The sequence below is a fragment of the Saccopteryx bilineata genome, chromosome 4 (genome assembly GCF_036850765.1).
Source record: "Saccopteryx bilineata isolate mSacBil1 chromosome 4, mSacBil1_pri_phased_curated, whole genome shotgun sequence".
NCBI lineage: Eukaryota > Metazoa > Chordata > Mammalia > Chiroptera > Emballonuridae > Saccopteryx > Saccopteryx bilineata.
The window spans coordinates 76,510,800-76,532,274 of record NC_089493.1 but is presented as its reverse complement, the minus strand read 5'-3'; the positions used below and the strand labels follow the sequence as shown (position 1 = coordinate 76,532,274).

Sequence of the window (21,475 nt, the reverse complement as noted above, 5' to 3'; positions counted from 1 at the left end):
CTTTTCATTGGTTGGAATAATTCAGTCCTAGTTTCTTAGCAAGTTTGATGATTGTACTATAGTATTGACTATATTTATTAGACTGTACATTAGATATTTAGGGGTTATTGTTGTAAATTTGGACCCTTAAACAACATGCTTTATTCTCCCACTCGCTGTGAGTTTTTAAATGATGATTGTGAGTTCACTGACTCATGATTTCAGGAACATCAGGATCCGATTCCCCAGGACAGGCTGTGGAAGCTGAAGAGATAGTAAAACAACTTGATATGGAACAGGTGGATGAGATCACTACCAGTACTACCACATCAACTAATGGAGCAGCTTACTCTAATCAAGCAGTGCAAGTGAGACCATCAATAAATAATGGTTTAGAAGAAGCAGAAGAAACAGTTAATCGTGATATCCCTCCCCTTACAGGTGAAGAAAATGTCTTGTCTTATGCATTGTCAAGTATAGTTTATAAAACTACAGTATTTTATACATTTTCTTTTCTTTTCTTTTCTTTTTTTTTTTTTTGTATTTTTCTGAAGCTGGAAATGGGGAGGCAGTCAGACAGACTCCCGTATGCGCCCGACCGGGATCCACCCGGCACGCCCACCAGGGGGCGATGCTCTGCCCATCCGGAGCTTCGCTCTGTCGCGACCAGAGCCACTCTAGCGCCTGGGGCAGAGGCCAAGGAGCCATCCCCAGCGCCCGGGCCATCTTTTGCTCCAATGGAGCCTCGGCTGCGGGAGGGGAAGAGAGAGACAGAGAGGAAGGAGAGGGGGAGGGGTGGAGAAGCAGATAGGCGCCTCTCCTGTGTGCCCTGGCCGGGAATCGAACCTGGGACTTCCGCATGCCAGGCCAATGCTCTACCACTGAGCCAACCGGCCAGGGCCAACATTTTCTTAAGTATGCAGGTTAAATACATAAGTTTTTCTTTCTTAATGTTAAGAAAATTAAAATTGTAAATAAACCTTTCTCCCTATTAATATACTGCTCACAAAAATTCGGGGATATTTCAAAATGAATATGAAGCTATAAAATATCCCTAATTTTTGTGAGCAGTGTATTTTACAGTTTAATTATTTGTACCAGTCTTACTACTTGAAGAAATTTAACACAACTTGGAAAATATAAACTCATTTTATGAATGTAATTATTATAATTGTAAATAGTCTTAGACCTTAGGTCTGAAGTTCCTACCTAGAGTTAGTTTCATACAGAGATGACTTTCTCCCAGAATAGGCTTCTGTTCCTGGGTCTCTTTCTGTACCCAAACTTTGGAGTCTAATTCCCATTCTTATACAGGCTTAACATAATTGTTGGGTTCCTGAGGTAGTTGTCATGGAAATGTAGAAACATATTAGCTTATAATTTATTTACCTCTGAGGGGTTGTGATGGATAGACATACAAAGCTTAAAGATGAAATTGATGTTATGTTTCATCACGAATAAAAGCAGAAATAAAATTGAGGATGGCCATCTTTTCTCAGAGGGTGAAGATCTTAGACTTCTATGATAGATTAAAATTTTTTTTTAAATTTTTTTCTTTTTAACTTATGGTGCCAGGTGTTTGAGAGAGCCTAGTCCATATGTATTGGTTAAGAAATATAATTTGGGAGCGTCGGCCTAGCGTGTGGAGGACCCAGGTTCGATTCCCGGCCAGGGCACACAGGAGAAGCGCCCATTTGCTTCTCCACCCCTCCGCCACGCCTTCCTCTCTGTCTCTCTCTTCCCCTCCCGCAGCCGAGGCTCCTTTGGAGCAAAGATGGCCCGGGCGCTGGGGATGGCTCTGTGGCCTCTGCCTCAGGCGCTGGAGTGGCTCTGGTCGTGACATGGCAACGCCCAGGATGGGCAGAGCATTGCCCCCTGGTGGGCAGAGCATCGCCCACCATGGGGCGTGCCGGGTGGATCCCGGTCGGGCGCATGCGGGAGTCTGTCTGACTGTCTCTCCCTGTTTCCAGCTTCAGAAAAATGCAAAAAAAAAAAAAAGAAATATAATTTGGTATATATAAGGAAGTAGAATGATGTTCTTCTGACAATTGTGAAGATGGAGAAAGATTTCTCTAACCTTAGGGCAGCGGTTCTCAACCTGTGGGTCGCAACCATAGCCGGGTCACCTAAAGCCATCAGGAAAATACATAATGCATATCAGGTATTTACATTCTGAATCATAACTGTAGCAAAATTACAGTTATGAAGTAGCCACCAAAATTAGTTTTTGGTTTGGGGTCACCGCAACATGAGGAACTGTATTGCGGGGTCACGGCATTAGAAAGGTTGAGAACCACTGCCTTAGGGGTTTCTAGCGGGTAAAAAGTAAGACTTACTCCAGTTGTCTCATTTATGTATTCTCCTAACATTGAATATCTTTTTTTTTGTGATGGGCACTGTTTATAAAGATGAGTAAGATATGTTCCTTGGCCCTGAAAAGTACATGGTTTAATTGATGAACAAAGTATACATAAAAATCACTATACAGTGTGGTGAGTGCTATTTAAATAGCTGAGCAATGGACATAATAAAAAATGAAATCTTGCCATTTGTAGCAATATAGATGAACCTAGAGATGCATTATGCTCAGTGAACTAAGACAGATTCATTTATATGTGGACTCTAAAAAACAAAGTAAATGAACAAACAAACTCTGGATTACAGAGAACAGAGTAGTTGCCGGATAGGAGGGGATTTGGAGGGATAGTGGAAAAGATGAAAGGGATTAAGAGGTACAGATTGCCAGTTATTAAAATAGTCACGGGATATAAAGCACAGCATAGGGAATATAGTCAGCAACACTGTAATAACTATGTATGGTATCAGATGGGTATTAGATTTATCTTATTTCATATGATATATTATATAAATGTCTAATCACTATGTTGTATACCTGAAACTAATATTATATGTCAACTGTAATTGAAAAATATATTTCTTTTTAAATGTTTTTTTTCTTCTGTTTTCAAGAGATAGAGACAGACTTCCACATGTGCCCCAACTGGGATCCACCCAGCTACTCCCATCTGGGGCCAATGCTCTGCCCATCTGGGGCTATGCTCGCAACCAAGCTATTTTTAGCTTTTGAGTCAGAGGCTCCATGGAGCCTCCACAGAGCCATCTTCAATGCCTGGGGCCTAGGCACTCAAATCAATCAAGCCATGGCTGCGGGAGAGGGAGGGAGGGAGGAAGGGAGGGGGAGAGAGAGAGAGAGAGAGAGAAGTGGAAGGGTAGAGAAGCAGATTGTTGCTTCTCCTGTGTGCCCTAACTGGGAATTGAACCCGGGACATCCACATGCTGGGCTGATGCTCTGCCACTGAGCCAACCAGCCAAGGTTGAAAATTAAAGAAAAAAAAATAAGTGGGCAAAATAATGAGCTGGCACATTGCAGTTATTCTGATTGGAAGGATCATTAAACAATAGAAGTAAAATTGTCGCTGATCTTAAAAGATGAGTATAAGAGACAAACTTATAACTTTTCCCTAACTTCAAGAACTAAGTAGCCTAAAACAAGAAGGAAGGAGGCTGGCTCTACTATTCATTTAGCTCTGTGACTTTGGATAATTTATTTAAGCTTGCTGAGACTGTTTTCTGAGCTTTAAAATGGTAATAATAATTCAGGGTTTTGTGGGTAAGAGAGATGAAATATGAAGAGTACTTAGCAAAAAAAAAAAGCTTAGCATGAAGGTACTCAAATATTCCTTTTTCCCTTTCTCTGAGGTTAATAGAAATTTAAAACAGAAGTGATTAGAAGATATGTCTTTCCTTTTTCCCCTATGGTAATGAACTGTTTAGTTGGCATAAAGTTGTTGCAAAAATTACAACAATTTTTATGGAGTTCCAGTGTCTTAGTCCTTTCCAGGTTCTATAACAAAATTTAATTCTCACAGCTCAGGAGGCTGGGAAATCCAAGTTAAAGTGTCAACAGCATCAGTGTATGGTGAAGATATGCTTTTGGTTCATAAAATAGCTGTTTTCTTACTATGTCCTCACATGGTGGAAGCTATGTGAGCTTTCTGAAGGGCACAAAGTCCAGTCACAAGGGCTCCATCATCCTCATGACCTTCCAAAGGCTCCACCTCCAAATACCATCACATTGAAGATTAGTTTTCAATGTATGAAATTGGGGGAGTGGGCACAAACATTTAATATCTAGAATCTGTTAGATATTACCTGCTTAGTTTTTTGTTTTTGTTTTTGTTTTTGTTTTGTATTTTTCTTGAAGCTGGAAACAGGGAGAGACAAACAGACTCCCGCATGCGCCCGACCGAGATCCACCTGGCACGCCCACCAGGGGCAACCCGCTCTGCCCACCAGGGGGCGATGCTCTGCCCCTCCGGGGCGTCGCTCTGTTGTGACCAGAGCCACTCTAGTGCCTGGGGCAGAGGCCAAGGAGCCATCCCCAGCGCCCGGGCCATCTTTGCTCCAATGGAGCCTTGGCTGCAGGAGGGGAAGAGAGAGACAGAGAGGAAGGAGGGGGGGTGGAGAAGCAAATGGGCGCTTCTTCTATGTGCCCTGGCCGGAAATCGAACCCAGGTCCCCCACACACCAGGCCGACGCTCTACCGCTGAGCCAACTGGCCAGGGCCACCTGCTTAGTTTTTAAGTTATCTTTTCCCTCTCCTTGAATTTAAATTGTAATTATTACCTTAAAAAAGCTTTATCAGTTGATATTATTTTAGCTTAAACATAGAACAGATTATTTGTCAGGGAATATAGAATTGCTTCTTGATTATTTGATTTATTAATTGATTGATTCTTCTTTTCCAAGTGAAAGGATGGGAAATAGACAGGTTCCTGCAGGCGCTCTGACCAGGATCCACCCAGCAATACCTCTCCCCCCCACCCTTAATCTAGGGCTGATGCTCACAACTGAGCTATATTTAGTGCCTGAGAAAGAGGCTCCATGGAGCCATCCTCAATTCCCTGGTCCAATGCACTCAAACCAATCAAGCCATGTCTACAGGAGGGGAAGAGAGAGAGAGAGAGAGAGAGAGCGGGTAGGGGGAGGAGTGGAAAAGCAGATGGTCAGTTCTGTGTGCAGTCTGGAAATTGAACCTGGGACAGCCACACGGCCGGGCTGATACTCTACCATTGAGCCACCAGCCAGGGCACTTCTTGATTATTTTAAGTTGCATGTACACTAAAAATAAAATGTGTCTTCTAAATCAATGATTTCTATGTAGAGCAGCATTTCTCAACTATTTAAAATCATATATAGCCTTGAGATTCCTGTAAAAATGTACATACAGCATTTTTTCATAAGTCTTCAAGAGGTTCATGTACCCCATACGGACTCTTTATCAGTCATAGGTTAAAATCTAGTTTTGGGTCTGTTATTAGCTCACATATATTGACTGCCTGTATGTACAAGGTACTTTGTAAAGTGTTACTACTGTAAGAGCACTGTGAAAATTTTGTAGTGTTGTATGTAAACACCATCCACTTAGATATTGAATTCTTGTGGAGTATATTTTCCTAATAATTAATAAATTTTCTAATTATTCTGCTAGCCATGGTAAAGCTTGCCATTTGTCTGTAATGGTAGTTTTTTCCTTTGGATCTGGAGTTAGAGCTATGTGCTAATAAATTTGCTTTTAAATACTGTTTAGAAATTATTTGTCTTATCTTTAACCTAAAATACATAAGGCTTCAGGCAGATCTTACATAAAAGAAATAAAATGTATACTTCATGGAAGCATAAAGTGAGTAAAAATAATATTTTCTTTTTCATTTTATTAAATAGCACCAGTAACTCCAGATAGTGGTTATTCCTCCGCCCACGCAGAAGCCACCTATGAAGAAGACTGGGAGGTATTTGACCCGTGAGTTAGTTTTTCTTTCCTTCCTTGGCTCAGAATGAAATTATATGTGTGGAGGGGTAGTGGGATGGTATGTTGCAAAGAGCATATGACCTATAGATATTAACCCTTTGATAGTGGATTTTTCATGCTTACTAACACTCCGGAGTGAATTTTTTTTTCAAAAAGTGAAATTAGTTCCAGTTTCTTGTTTGTTTTTTTTAACAGAGACAGAGAGAATTAGAGGGATAGATAGGGATAGACAGACAGGAACGAAGAGAGATGAGAAGCATCAATCATCAGTTTTTCGTTGTGGTATTTTAGTTGTTCATTGATTGCTTTCTCATATGTGCCTTGACCGTGGGCCTTCAGCAGTCCGAGTAACCCCTTGCTCAAGCCAGCGACCTTGGGTCCAAGCTGGTGAGCTTTGCTCAAACCAGATGAGCCTGCGCTCAATCTGGCGACCTCAGGATCTCAAACCTGGGTCCTCGGCATCCCAGTCCGACGCTCTATCTACTGCGCCACCGCCTGGTCAGGCCAGTTACAGTTTTATTAACATAAAATCATGTTTATTTGATAACCAATTTATGGAAACAAGAAGAACATACATTTACCTTTTTTTAATGTTGCCTTACACATTTTTAAAATAAATCGATCATTCTCTGGATGCTCAGGAGGCATGAGGACATACATGAACATTTGTACTACACCAAGGGTTAATACTTTTACTGGGTTACTGAAATACTAATTTGTATATTTTCAGTTTTATTACATGTTTTGCATGTTTGGTTTACTACTTTAAATGTACATTATTTAATTAAAGATTTAAAGACGGGCTGGATTTAGTAATATGTCTTACATTTATAAAAAAGTAGAAATGTTGAAACTTTCTTAAAATTTGGTTTATAGCTATTATTTCATCAAACATGTTCCACCACTGACAGAAGAACAGCTAAATAGGAAACCTGCTCTTCCATTAAAAACAAGAAGCACACCAGAATTTTCCCTAGTTTTAGACCTGGTAAGTATGTTATTTGTAGATGTAAGAAAAATAAATGAGTTAAATTATTCTTTTAAAATAATATGCCAGAATACCTAAAAGAATATACGTGACTGAAGAGACTTTCACATTTACTTTAAACATGTCTTTTATTTTAAACACAGACTAATACTAGTGTCCTTAGCTTGGTTAGTGTCTGGTATCTTTTAAAATCTACCAGTAAATTCCAATTTCATTTAATGCCTTGGTTTTACCTTCTATTGGGTCAGGATTATGTTTCCTTGAAGGACCAAATATAATTTAGGTCTCAATAAGTTAACCTTATGCAAGGCCGTGTTTCTTTTTCTATTCTTTTTTTTTTTTTTTTTTTTTGGATTTTTCTGAAGTTGGAAATGGGGATGCAGTCAGACAGACTCCCGCATGCGCCCGACTGGGATCCACCCAGCACACCCACCAGGGGGCGATGCTCTGTTGCAACCAAAGCCATTCTAGCACCTGAGGCAGAGGCCACAGAGCCATCTTCAGTTCCCGGGCCAACTTTTGCTCCAATGGAGCCCTGGCTGTGGGAGGGGAAGAGAGAGACGGAGAAAGGGAGGGGTGGAGAAGCAGATGGGCGCTTTTCCTGTGTGCCCTGGCCGGGAATTGAACCCGAGACTCCTGCACGCCAGGCTGACGCTCTACTACTGAGCCAATCGGCCAGGGCTCTTTTTCTATTCTTGATTTTGTGTATTCTCTAATACCAATGACTACTTATTAATAGACTTAAACTTATCTTAATGCTGACTAAAAACCCCTTTAATGTACTGTTTTGGTATGATTTAAAAATTTATATTTTAGGGTACCAAAAGAACTTTGAAACTGAATGTCTGTATTTATAATGTTGGAAACATTATTTAGCTTTTGTTACACTAGTACCCAAAATTAAAAATATAGTTTAGTTCTCATAAAGAATTTTTCTTTAGGAAAAGCATTATTTTATTTTTATTTTATTTTATTTTATTTTATTTTATTGTTTTTATTTTTTAGAGAGAGAGACAGATAGGAAGGGAGAGAGGGGAAGCATCAACTTGTTGTGGCACTTTATTTAGTTCATTGATTGCTTTCTCATGTGTGCCTTGATGGGGGGGGCCTTCAGCCTAGCCAGTGACCTCTTGCTCAAGTAATACCTTGGTGTTCAAGCCAGCAACCATGAGATCACATCTATGATCCCATGCTCAAGCTGGCAACCTCGGGGTTTCAAACCTGGATCATCAGCGTCCTAGGTTGACACTCTGTCCACTGCGCCTCTGCCTGGTCAGGCTAGGAAAAGCATTATTTTAAATATTAATTAGCATGTATACTCCTGTTTTGAGGATTAGTAGGAAGACAAAGAAAAATTTTAAACTGATTATGGGTAGTTTAGATTTGATGTACAAGGTACTGAAGAAACTGAAAAAGATTTTGTAGGTAGGTTTTTATGTTAGGAGTTGATGTGGCAGGTTTGGCCATATAATATTTAATCTAATGTGAAGACAAATAGAGAAGGAAAACATAGAATTGGCTTAGTTATTTTACTGAAGTAAGTAAAACAGAATGATCAAAATTTATGCTATAGAGCAGCGGTTCTCAACCTGTGGGTTGCGACCCCGGCGGGGTCGCCTAAAGCCATCGGAAAATACAAAATGCATATCAGGTATTTACATTCCGAATCAGAACTGTAGCAAAATTACAGTTATGAAGTAGCCACCAAAATTAGTTTTTGGTTTGGGGTCACCGCAACATGAGGAACTGTATTGCGGGGCCACGGCATTAGAAAGATTGAGAACCACTGCTATAGAGGAAGTAGTAGAATTAGTTATGACTCAATTGTAAGAAAGAATACCTTTTTTAAGATGCTAAGAGAATACCTTGAAATGTGTAGTCTGGTGTTCTATTAAAAGAAGATGAGGTATATCTAATATATTTTGCAGTTTGCCTCCCCAGAGTTTAACTTTAGGTTAAAAGAAACATTCCACCTAATAAGATATAGAATCACAAGGTATAAACATTTGTGTTTCTTTTTAATTCATGTAAATGCTTTGAAAAATCTTGAGTATAGTTATTAAAAGCTTTATTTTTTTAAAGGTGTTGTCACATTATAGAAGTCCTGTTTTTTAAATCATTCAGGATTTGAGAAAATAAATATTTGCACGTATCTTAGATTGAATGATCCATGAGCCTCACCTTATCTTTTAATGAGAAAACAGGGTTTGGTAATCACAGATGGCAAGTCTGTTGACTGACAATTTAGTTAAACAGTGTTTATGTCTAGAAACATTCCACAGGTACTAAAACATTCTTTTTTTTTTTTAATGAAATACTTTATAAAAGGCTTAAAGAAAAGGAGCTACATGAATAGAATATATGTATTTCTTGGAATATATATAATAATTTGATTCTAAACCTCCATTTGTTAATTTTAAAACAATATATTTGGTTTACTTAACAAAAAGTTGGCAGCTGTGGAACGCAGAGCAGTGGTTCTGAAAATTGAACATGCATCAGAATCACCTGAAGGGCTTATTAAAACAGATTGTTGAATTACTCTCTGCACCCCCTGGGGAGTTTCTGAATTATCAATAGTGGAGCTGGAGCCTGACCAGGCAGTGGCACAGTGGATCATTGGCCTGGGACACAGAAGACCCCAGTTAAAACCCCGAGGTTGCCAGCTTGAGCACGGGGTCACTGACTTGAGTGTGGGATCATAGACATGACTCCATCCCATGGTCGCTGGCTTGAGCCCAAATATCACTGGCTTGAGCACAAACGTCACTGGCTTGAAGTCCAACATTACTGGCTTGGCTGCAGTCCCCCAGTCAAGGCACGTAGGAAAAAGCAATCAGTGAACAACTAAGCTGCCCTAACAAAGAATTGATGCTTCTCATCTCTCTCCCTTCCTGACACCTGTCCTTATCTGTCCCTCTCTGTCTCTCTCACTGTCTTGTTCTCTCTTGCTTTAAGAAAAGAAAAAAAATTGGAGCTGAAGAATTTTCATTTTTATTGGTTTCCAAATGATGCTGATGTTGCTTGTGGGTCCAGGAACCACACCAGAGAAACAGTGACTTAGAAAATTCTGTACAAATAGCTATGTTACACACAGTAATATATGATGAATGTAAAATTCCATATGTGAATGGGTGCTGAATAGATGTTTTTGGTGATCGTGGATACATAACATCATTGTAATCTTTTTTTTAATATCTTGGTTCATTCAATATGTGTTTTTTATTTTAAGGATGAAACACTAGTACACTGTAGTCTAAATGAACTAGAAGATGCAGCACTTACTTTTCCAGTCCTTTTTCAAGATGTCATTTACCAGGTAATTTAAAATTTTTTTAACTTGATTTTTGGCCTGTTAGATAACATTCTGAACTAAGACATCTTATGTAATTTTTTTTTGGTGAAATTTTATGTTTTTTATTGGATTTCATCAATACTTTAATGATTATTAACACAAAGTAGCATCATACTAAAAAATTACATAAAAACATTAATTTGTTACCAAAAAGATGTGAACTTTTTTTACCTAGCGATCTCTGCTAGTTTTATAATCAGTTTGCCAGCAGGTGGAGGCAGGAGCACTGACATCATAGATCCCTAAGAAGAACTTGCCAGTTTAATACCTGGTGTTTTTCTTCTCCAAAATCCAAATGATATAAAGAAAATTCATTCCTTGTTGGTCATTTTTATTTCCTTTTTTAGTAATATGGTCTGTAGATTGCAGTTTGGTTTATCTATTTTATATTCATCACAGAATTCCTGGATACTCTTTTAGTTACTACTTAAAATTTTGGGGTATAAGCATTTCTGTCTCATCTGTGTTGTTGAATAGGTAACAGTGCAAAATACAGATATTTACATTTCACTGTGAATTAAATTTTGTGTGTGCTGGCCATAGTTTTTATATTATGTTTGAGATTTTCCTAACATAAAATTTGAATTAATATATGTGAATATACTTTGAAAATTGCAAGGAAAGTGCCCTTCTGTGGTGGTGCTGGTAGTGCTGGTGGTGGTTATTTAATTAGTATTACCTTCAAACATAACACTTGTTGAATGATTGGGAAAGGGTCTAAAAGTTTGTTGTTTGCAAGAGGAAGCCAACCTAAGGATTAACTAAAAGCCAAGTTGAACATTTATCATGAGGATGATGGAAAGATGTTTATGGTTGCTTATTTGCTCTTAATAGGCAGTTAGAATTTGGGCATAGTTTTCAGCTTCAAAATTAAGTAGAAGTTTGTGGATCAGAGTCTACTTTACCTACTTTATCTTGTAATGAGTTATAAGAGGATTTATTTGAGCAGTTATAGTCAATTCTCTTTTAACCTAGATAGGTGTTGTAGGTATGGTAATATCTGAGTACTGTATTCATTCCCTTTATTGAAACTGATTTTAGTTCTGATATATGATGAAAGAATGGGCAAATATATATATAAAAATAAGAGATTTAAAGGTTTTGGTATTTATTTTTAACAATATTACTTGGTTTAAGGCAGTTCTTTTTCTTAATAAGACACTTTCTGCCAATAGGTTGTTCTTGTCTAGTCCACTTCAAAGACAGAAGTCTTTTGGCAAATACACAGTAGAGCAATAGTTACTTCTCTTTTTAGCTTGAGATCTTTGTTTTGTTGTTGTTTTTGTTGTTGTTATTCAAAATTGCACTGAAAAACAATGGGTTCCAGGCTTTGAATTTTGAAAGTAAAGCTGTTACTTAAAAATAGTATTTTGAGGTGATGACATCTTAAGCTTTCTGATCTGAAGTTTATTTCTTGAAGATGGTTTTGGTCTGCTTATGTAATTTTTAATAGTGAAATAAGAACCTTGGAAATTGCAAGAGTTTGATTCTTCCCTTTTATGAGCATTTCTTTTCAGTGTGACCATAAAATTGAATTTTTTTGTTAGTGCTTTGACTCTTTCTGCTTCAATTCTCTTCTTTATACAGTTCTTGTTATTTTCGTATGGATCTGGATAGTTGTCTTATTTTAAATAAAGGGCTTCTAGCAGTACATATGACTACTTATAAAATATTTTATGTACTGTATCTACCTCTGTGGATTCAAAGAACTCTTTCTTATGAAAAAGAGTTCATAAGAGTCATCCTTATGAACTGAGTCAAACTTTCTGAAACTGAAAAATGAATGATAGTGCCCAAATCAGGAGCAATGAGATGTATGTTTGAATCTTACAAGTTATAGAGACAATTGCAATGTAATATTATGATTTAGTTATTACATCATATACAGAGTTTAGTTCCCCTTTAGTAAATTTTTGAGGGTGTCCATAGTTAATATTGGGTACAGTCCTTTGGATTTCTGGTTTGGCATGGCTATTCTGTCTGCTTTAAAAAAAATAATTTGAAGAAATCTTGGGTTAGAGTTCCCCCAGTTTTCAGACCAGCAAGCTCCCTTTAAACAGGGAATGATGTCTTTTAAACTTTCAGTGGTGTTGTCTCCATCTACTGGCAAAGAAGAAATATACACAAGGGTCTGAGATGATCTAAGAGATTTTGGAGAAACCACATTATTAGGTAAGATGTAACTTACATATTTAACCAGTACAATATAATGTGGCCCACTTAAAGGTAGATACCTATAAAATACTGTATATACTCTTTTAAAAAGTAATTTATTGAGCTGAAATTCACAACATAAAGTTAACACTTTTTAAGTGAATAGTTCCATGGCATTTATATACCTTCGTACATTGTTAGTTCCATGGTATTTATGTATATATACCCCTAAAAATAAAAAGGTAATGTTAAAATAGGATCAAATTCTTTATCTGAATTAAAGCCAAATAATGTCCTCTTGGGACTTATTTTACTTTTGCTTTCTTTTTGTGGCAAGTTCGTCATGGTTGAGCTATATCTATCTAATTTTAATTTTAATTCTACTTGTTATTTCTTTTTTTCAAAACAATGTAAAGTGTAAATTGTCTTACATGTGTTTTAATAATCATCTATATCAGGGGTTGGCAAGCTTTTTCCTATAAAGGGCCATTTATTAATATTTTAGGTTTTGCAGTCTCTATTGCAACTGCTTTTTCTGCCATTGTAATCTGAAAGGAGTCATAGACAGCACATAATTGAATAAGTGTGGCTGTGTACAAGTAAAGCTTTATTTACTAAAATAGTGACAATTTGGATTTGGCCCACAGGCCATAGTTTACTGACCCTTGATCTAATAATTATGAGAGTATATACAGTAAATTTACATATTCAGATTATTTCTAAGTGAATGTAGGTAATCAAATGTTCATCAAAAATTTTGCTAATATTTAGATAAATTTAAAATTAGATCCATTCTAATCTGGTTGTGGGCTTTCTTAGACAAAAGTTTGAGGGGAAATTTAAGGTGGCCACTACTCACATTTAAAGATTGCCTGACTTCATAATTTATATTCTTCTTTTGATTAATAAGTAGGACTCAACTTAGTTATTGCAAGTCTTAGGATTTACCAGCAGGTAGATTATTCAAGCCCCAATTTAGCACCTGAGTATACTTGAGTTCCATTTCTAGAGGATAAAATAATAACCTAAGAATTTCAACTCAAAATTTGATGTATGTTACACCTGACACTGTATGGATAGACAGATTATAGTTTTTATATATGGAGAAAAAGTAATTCAAAAGAAGAACTGACTTTTTTTAAGTGAGGATATAGCACTCACAAAGACAAAGTATACAGATTTTTGTTTGAATGGGTCTTCGCCCCTCTTGTTACTTTTTCTATAAATTGTTTTATAATGAGTTATTGGGGAAATATTTATTTATAGAATGGTACAAATGCATTTGATATCTGGAAAAACAAGTGCATGATCAGTTCCAATGCACATGTTTAATCTTTATATTTAGCTTATATTGACACATTGTCAGGAAATCCATCTCGTGGTGTTACTCAGTTAAGAGGTCTCCACTGTATTTAGTTTCTGTTCCTGCAGATCCACCAATTCAAGACTATAGGTCATCTCACTCCCTCTTCCATCCAGAAGATGACTTCTATCCACAAGCAGGATTGAATCAAAAGACAGATTTTTCACTTAGCTCTTGAACTGAACCACCTCCTCAATGACCTTCCTCTGTCTCCATCAAGAACTGGAGCTCAGTTTTTTGAAGATGTAATAGAGCTACTCAGCCCAAACGTGGCTAATTGAAGACTAAAAGAAGATGCCTCATATGTTTCACCACAGTGCAGCCAAACGTAACTGTGTTGTCCAACTCCTCATTCTGTAAAGCATGGCAGGGGCATCTGATTTTTGACTGTTCACCTGTAAGACTTTAGCCAGTCAGTGGCTTTCTGAAGATCAGTAAAATCAACAAACTTTGGGTCAGCTGTCCAGAAATCAGATTGTGGTAAGCACTCAAGGAGAGATAGGGCCCTCTAGGGAGCAACTTGCTAAAGGACACTTTATTAGTAGAGGTTGTTTTTATGGGGAAAGTTTGGGGGGAGAAATGGGTGGGAAATTCCATGTTTAGCAAAGTTCAGTGTCTTCTCCATTATTATAGTTTGTTTTCTTGGGGACCTTACAACCTAGGATAATTTTTATAAGAATCTCGAAGTCTTCTATCCCCTCTATAGTATTCCCTAGAAAAGTCAGCATTATTTTTGCTTCATGAAGAAAAAAGCAATCATTTAAATGGAGAATTTTGTAGTAAATACCTAATCAAGTTTTTCCTACTCTCAAGCTCTCACTTAAGTCGATAATAACCAAGAGACATTACTGTTTTGACCTTCATAAAGCATAATTTTGCTCTGCAAAAGTAGTATGTGCCTTAAGATATTTGGGGTCATGGGCACTTAGTATTGGGGAATAATGTTTTAGCTGGTCTGGAAAAATATTTGATAATTAATTGTAGGTAGCCTGACCTGTGGTGGTGCAGTGGATAAAGCGTCTACCTGGAAATGCTGAGGTCGCCGGTTCAAAACCCTGAGCTTGCCTGGTCAAGGCACATATGGGAGTTGATGCTTCCAGCTCCTCCCCCCCTTTTCTCTCTCTCTCTGTCTCTCCCTTTTCTCCCTAAAATGAATAAATAAATAAAAATAATAAAAAATTTAATTGTAGGTAAATATTAAAAACAATTTTAAAGTAACTTTCCAATCCTTATTAGAAAGTATAGTTTGCCTGACCAGGTGGTGGCGCAGTGGATAGAATGTCTACCTGGGAAGCTGAGGACTCTGTTTCAAAACCCTGAAGTCCTCAGCTTGTGCTTGAGTGCAGGGTCGCTGGCTTGAAGCACAGGCTTGCTGGCTTGAGTAGGGCGTCACTGGCTCAGCTGGAGCCTTCTCCCGTCAAGGCACATATGAGAAAGCAATCAATGAACAACTAAAATACTACAACAAGTTGATGCTTCTCATCTCTCTCCCTTCCTTTCTGTCTGTCCTCTCTTTCTCTCTCTCTCACTTAAAAAGAAAAGAATGTAGTCATTGGCACTCATTTTTTTCATCATAATTATTCATTATTAATTTTTAAATTAAAAAAGGAACTAACTATATAAAAGAAACCTATAGTTATCTACTTTTCAAAGATAAAATATATTTCATGGGGAATTCTTTGTATTCTTTGTAAATGTACCTTAAAATTAGAAGCAGTTTATTTAAAAATATATGGAAAGTTCTTGTTCAACAGCTGAAAATGTTCTACAAATTCAGGAGAGGTGACAGTTAATTACTAATAAGCTTATTAAATTGGAGGCTTCGAAGTTTAGAATTTGTTTTTGAAGGCAACATTTTTGTTTTACTGCAAAGGACTTTTGTTTCACTACTCTTAAAGAAGGAAATCTTTTTATTTATTTATTTTTTCAGAGGCAGAGATAGACAGGGACAGACAGACAGGAACGGAGAGAGATGAGAAGCATCAATCATCAGTTTCTCGTTGTGCGTTGCGACTTCTTAGTTGTTCATTGATTGCTTTCTCACATGTGCCTTGACCGTGGGCCTTCAGCAGACTGAGTAACCCCCTGCTGGAGCCAGCAACCTTGGGTCCAAGCTGGTGAGCTGTTTGCTCAAGCCAGATGAGTCTGCGCTCAAGCTGGCGACCTCGGGGTCTCGAACCTGGGTCCTTCTGCATCCCAGTCCGACGCTCTATCCACTGCGCCACCACCTGGTCAGGCTGTTTCACTACTCTTAAAATACTAAACTTTTAATATAAGCATATCAGTATTTTTTATATATACACAAATCTAACTTATGCATCTAAATTAAAACACACTGCTCACAAAAATTAGGGGATATTTCAAAATGAATATGAAGTGATAAAATATCCCCTAATTTTGTGAGCAGTATACATATAATGGCTGCTTTTACTGGAAAGTTATTCTTCATTGCTAACTTTAATATACCATTTATATGAATATATTAAGCTTAACTATCTTTTGGACTCTATCAGAAAATTTCTTTTTAAATTAAAAAAAAATTTGTTTTGATTTATTCATTTTAAAGAGGCGGGGGGTGGAGGAGAGAGAAAGAGAAAGGCAGAGGGAGAAGCAGGAAGCATCAACTCCCATATGTGTCTTGACCAGGCAAGCCCAGGGCTTTGAATTGGCGTCCTCAGCGTTCCAGGTCAGTGCTTTATCCACTGTGCCACCACAGGCCAGGCACATTTATTTCTACTTAACACAGTGTAAGGTTTTGTTAAGTTTTTAGTTTAGGGGTTTTGGGGGGGTTGTGTGTGTTTTTCTTTTATTGGTTCTTATATTTTAGTATTTACTTATTCATCCCCAATTGATCCACCTAAGAATACTATCCCCAACAGCCATCGAACTCTTATTGGAAACTGTGAAAAAGATGCTGTGAAATCACCCAGTGGGTTATAAAGTTGAGGCCTCCACAGGGCCTACCCGAGCAGCCCCCTTGCTATGGAAAAGGTTGAGGTTTTTCTCTATGCTCTGGTGAGGTTAAAAAAATGTTAAGCAAGTTGAATAGTTAAGCTATCAACTGATGCAATTCATTATTACTGTTCCTCTTCTAAAAACACAGCTTGTAGGCCCAGGGCTTTCTCTTTGAGTTAAGATGCCCAATTCTGCCCCATCTAGTCATACTCATTCCAGCTATTATTATAATTGATTACTTTTAAATGGTAATAGCTATTAGTAGTTTCAGTGTTCCAGGTATTGTTTTAGGTACTTGACATGCAATAATTTATTTAATCCTCATAACCTTATGAGGTAGGTACTGTTATACCCATTTTATAGATGAGGAAACTGAGGTGTACAGAAGGGTTATACCACTGGTATCTGTTAATACTAAGATATATCATTTATTTGGAGCATCTTATTCACATTCCCCAGTTTTGTTGGTTTTCCACTGCTTTAAATTTTTACTGCTGATTATAAATAGTATTCACAAGTCTTTTTTTTTTTTTTTTTTTTTACAGAGACAGAGAGTCAGAGAGAGGGATAGATAGGGACAGACGGACAGGAATGGAGAGAGATGAGAAGCATCAATCATCAGTTTTTTGTTGCAACACCTTAGTTGTTCATTGATTGCTTTCTCATATGTGCCTTGACCGTGGGCCTTCAGCAGACTGAGTAACCCTTTGCTCAAGCTGGCAACCTCGGGGTCTCGAACCTGGATCCTCCGCATCCCAGTCTGATGCTCTATCCACTGTGCCACTGCCTGGTCAGGCACAAGTCATTTTTTAACTTAAAAGTTTCCATACTCTTTATGTGGGTGAATTTCACTGAATTTACTTTTTTTTTTTAACCTGCAACAGTGTAACAATAAGTTCTAAGGATATCATGGAAAAATGATTAGAGATGTTTCAGTTTGAATATTATCTGTGTGCTCAAAACTATTTAGAAATACTTTTCCAAAAAAGATTTACATGTAAGAAGGTTTTTTTTTTTTGTCATACTGTTCAAGTTATCTATGGTAATAGACAAAATTTTGGTAAAATAACAGTCAGAAATTACTCAGTATATATAATTTGACATTGCCTATACTTAGATATGAATTTGAATTTAGACATTATCACAAAATATTCTCAGTCATAATACCAAAGAAAGTATAGGCTGTCAGGTATTGTTCATAATCAAGTTTTATTAATATATTGTTATTTTTCTGTTGTATATTTATTACTTTTATATAAAATTTAAATTTTGGTAAAATCAGTCCATATCAGATACACAAAATTAATCTCATTATCACTGCTTTGCTGATACTATTATAATAGATTTTATTTTAAAATTTTTGCATAATGAACATATTTATATATTTTTATTTTCTATTTTTTATTTTTGAGAGACAGATAGGGACAGACAGGCAGGAAAGGGAAAGAGATGAGAAGTATCAATTTTTCATTGTGGCACCTTAGTTCATTGATTGCTTCCTCCTATGTGCCTTGATAGGGCGGGGAAGGTGGGCCCAGCTGGGCCAGTGACCTTGGACTTTAAGCCAGCGACCATGGGGTCATATCTATGATCCCACGCTCGAGCCAGCAACCCCCATACTCAAGCTGATGAGCCAGTGCTGAAGCCGGTGACCTTGGGGTTTTGAACCTGGGTCCTCAGAGTCCCAGGCCAACACTATCCACTCCGTCACCACTTGGTCAGGCATGAACATGTTTATAAAAACATATTCTGGGGAAGTAAGACTTATTAAAGGCATGTTTTATTACTAAATTTTTATGTAATAGTTATTCCTTATAGCATATATTATTTTTATTTTTTATTTATTTTAGAGAGGAGAGAGAAACAGGCAGGGGGTGGGGGAGAGGGACATATCAACTCATAGTTGCTTCTCATATACGCCTTGACTGGGCAAGCCCAAGGTTTTCAACCAGCAACCTCAGCATTCCAGGTCAATGCTTTATCCACTGTGCCACCACAGGTCAGGCCCAAATATATTTTAAAATATGTTAATAGTTTAAAAATAACATACACACCTGACCAGGAGGTGGCGCAGTGGATAGAGCATTGGACTGGGACGCAAAGGACCCAGGTTCAAAACCCTGAGGTCGCCAGTTTGAGCGCGGGCTCATCTGGTTTGAGCAAAAGCCCACCAGCTTGAACCCAAGGTCGCTCCTTTGAGCAAGGGGTTACTCAGTCTGCTGTAGCCCCATAGTCAAGGCACATATGAGATAGCAATCAATGAACAAGTAAAGTGTTATAACAAAGAGTTGATGCTTCTCATCCCTCTCCTTTCCTGTCTGTCTGCCCCTATCTATCCCTCTCTCTGACTCTGTGTCCCTCAAAAAAACAACAAAAAAGTATATGCTAGGCCCAAATATATTTTAAAATAAGTTAATAGTTTAAAAATAACATATGCTAGGCCTGGCCTGTTGTGGCGCAGTGGATAAAGCGTCGACCTGGAATGTTGAGGTCACTGGTTCAAATCCCGAGCTTGCCCAGTCAAGGCACATAAGGGAGTTGATGCTTCTTGCTTCTCCCCCCTTCTCTCTTATCCCTCTCCTCTTTCTCTCCCTCTCTCTCTCTTCTAAAATGAATAAATTTTAAAAAGTTAAAAAAATATATTTGGTTTACTGGTAGAAGATTAAATCTGTAATGTACTTAGAATAATTGGTATATACTGGGACAGACACACACTAAACTGAAATGAAACTTGGCTTAATCTTACATTTGGGAAATGACATGGTTTTGAACGGTTGCAAGTTTGAAGGACAGTTGGTGGTATATACATAGAAAAAGAATAGAAAATAGGAAATATGCAGTCAAGACATGACAAGAGCATGTGTAGAATAGATTTTGAAGCATTTGGAGGCATGCCTATGTGTGCACCTGTATTAATGTATCTGTATACCTTAACACAATAAGTGACTAGTTTCATTATGCATACCTTGCAGTTTTTTGTTTGTTTCCTACTGGACAGTACTTAGTGCTTCTTGCCATCTATATATTTCTGCGTAATATATTCATCTAAATAACTTGGACCCTGCTGGCCTTATGCCTCTATTTCTATTTTTCTTTTTGTAATTTTGCCTTTGCAGATGGCAGAACCTCATGTGGTGCCAACCCTACCCCTGCTCACTGTTAGTTTGTACCTTTCTCACATTTTTTTTTCACTAACCACTTCAGTTTCTGCTAAGATCTTTTGTATTTTAATCCTGAAATACCTTATTTTCAAATGGTGACATTCTCAGGATAGGAACTTTTATAGTCAACAATTTTTCAATTTTATTCTCATGGTAAGAAAACACCCTAGCACTATATTCCCCAATTTTTAGCCACCTTTCATCCCCAGTAAACAGGCACATTTTGAAAGTAATGTCAGTTTACATATTTTATATTTAAATATAGTCAAAGTAGTTAAATGCATAATGAAGTTCTAGTTTTGACCTAATCTGGAATTTACTGTATAAGAAGTTTGAAAATGTCACCTTTGTACAATGTTCTACTTATTATGCTTGGATAATATTGTTTAAATAGAAGTATTCCTCTAAAATGGAAGTGTCTTAGTGTTCAAAGTAAACATCCCAAATTACAGAAGCCATGCTTATCTTTTTTTTTCTTTCTTTTTTTTTATTTTATTTTTTTACAGAGACAGAGCAAGAGTCAGAGAGAGGGATAGATAGGGACAGACAGACAGGAACATAGAGAGATGAGAAGCATCAATCATCAGTTTTTCGTTGTGGCATTTTAGTTCATTGATTGCTTTCTCATACGTGCCTTGACCGTGGGGCTACAGCAGACTGAGTAACCTCTTGCTCAAGCCAGCAACCTTGGGTCCAAGCTGGTGAGCTTTGCTCAAACCAGATGAGCCTGTGTTCAAGCTAGTGACCTTGGGGTCTCAAACCTGGGTCCTCCACATCCCAGTCCGACGCTCCATCCACTGCGCCACCACCTGGTCAGGCCCATGCTTATCTTAGAGTACACTTTGGAGCAGGTAATAACAGGGATATAAAAAACAAATGAAAACATTTATATATATGTAAATGAAATATTTTTGTTTATTGAGTGTTAAAAAACTTAGCAACAAACAGAAACCTCAGATGTTTTATGGTTTATCCTCCTCCTCAAGATGAAGTAATTTAAAAAAAAGTTTTGGATGAGTTTTTTTTCTTAATCATAACAAATCTGTTCTGAAAACACCCATAATTAATAAAACTGATTTTGTCAGTTAAAATAGTAATATGTCTAAAATCTGTCAATTACTTGGATTATTAAACAAGTAAGATGTGTAGTTTCTTTTTTTAAATTAATTTTTTTTATTTTTATTTTTCTGAAGCTGGAAACGGGGAGGCAGTCAGATAGACTCCCGCATGCACCTGACCCGGATCCACCCGGCATGCCCACCAGGGGGCTATGCTCTGCCCATCTGGGGCATCGCTTTGTTGCAACCGGAGCCATTCTAGCACCTGTGGCAGAGGCCACAGAGCCATCCTCAGCGCCCAGGCCAACTTTGCTCCAGTGGAGCCTCGGCTGCGAGAGGGGGAGAGAGAGACAGAGAGAAAGGAGAGGGGAAGGGGTGGAGAAGCAGATGGGCGCTTCTCCTGTGTGCCCTGGCTGGGAATCGAACCCGGGACTCCTGCATGCCAGGCCGAGGCTCTACCACTGAGCCAACCGGCCAGGGCCAGATGTGTAGTTTTCAACCACGGCCACAAACTATACTAAATGTTTTAGGGTGAAAATGTTAAAATTAATCAGCAAAATTAAATTAATTAAAATGAATTAACTCTAGTTAAATTCTTTGTAACTCATCCTAAGCGATAGTGATTAAGT

General features: G+C 37.7%; 1 protein-coding gene across 4 annotated transcripts in view; it reads left to right on the top strand.

The window, feature by feature from the left end:
* CTDSPL2 (CTD small phosphatase like 2) overlaps positions 1-21,475 on the top strand; it is an 85,979-nt gene that overhangs the window by 53,125 nt on the left and 11,379 nt on the right. For all 4 annotated transcript variants that reach the window (XM_066276610.1, XM_066276611.1, XM_066276612.1 and 1 more), the window contains 4 exons: positions 205-420; positions 5,725-5,803; positions 6,689-6,800; positions 10,033-10,119. In XM_066276610.1, the coding sequence (XP_066132707.1) occupies positions 205-420; positions 5,725-5,803; positions 6,689-6,800; positions 10,033-10,119 (494 nt within the window). The remainder of the gene's footprint in view (positions 1-204; positions 421-5,724; positions 5,804-6,688; positions 6,801-10,032; positions 10,120-21,475) is intronic.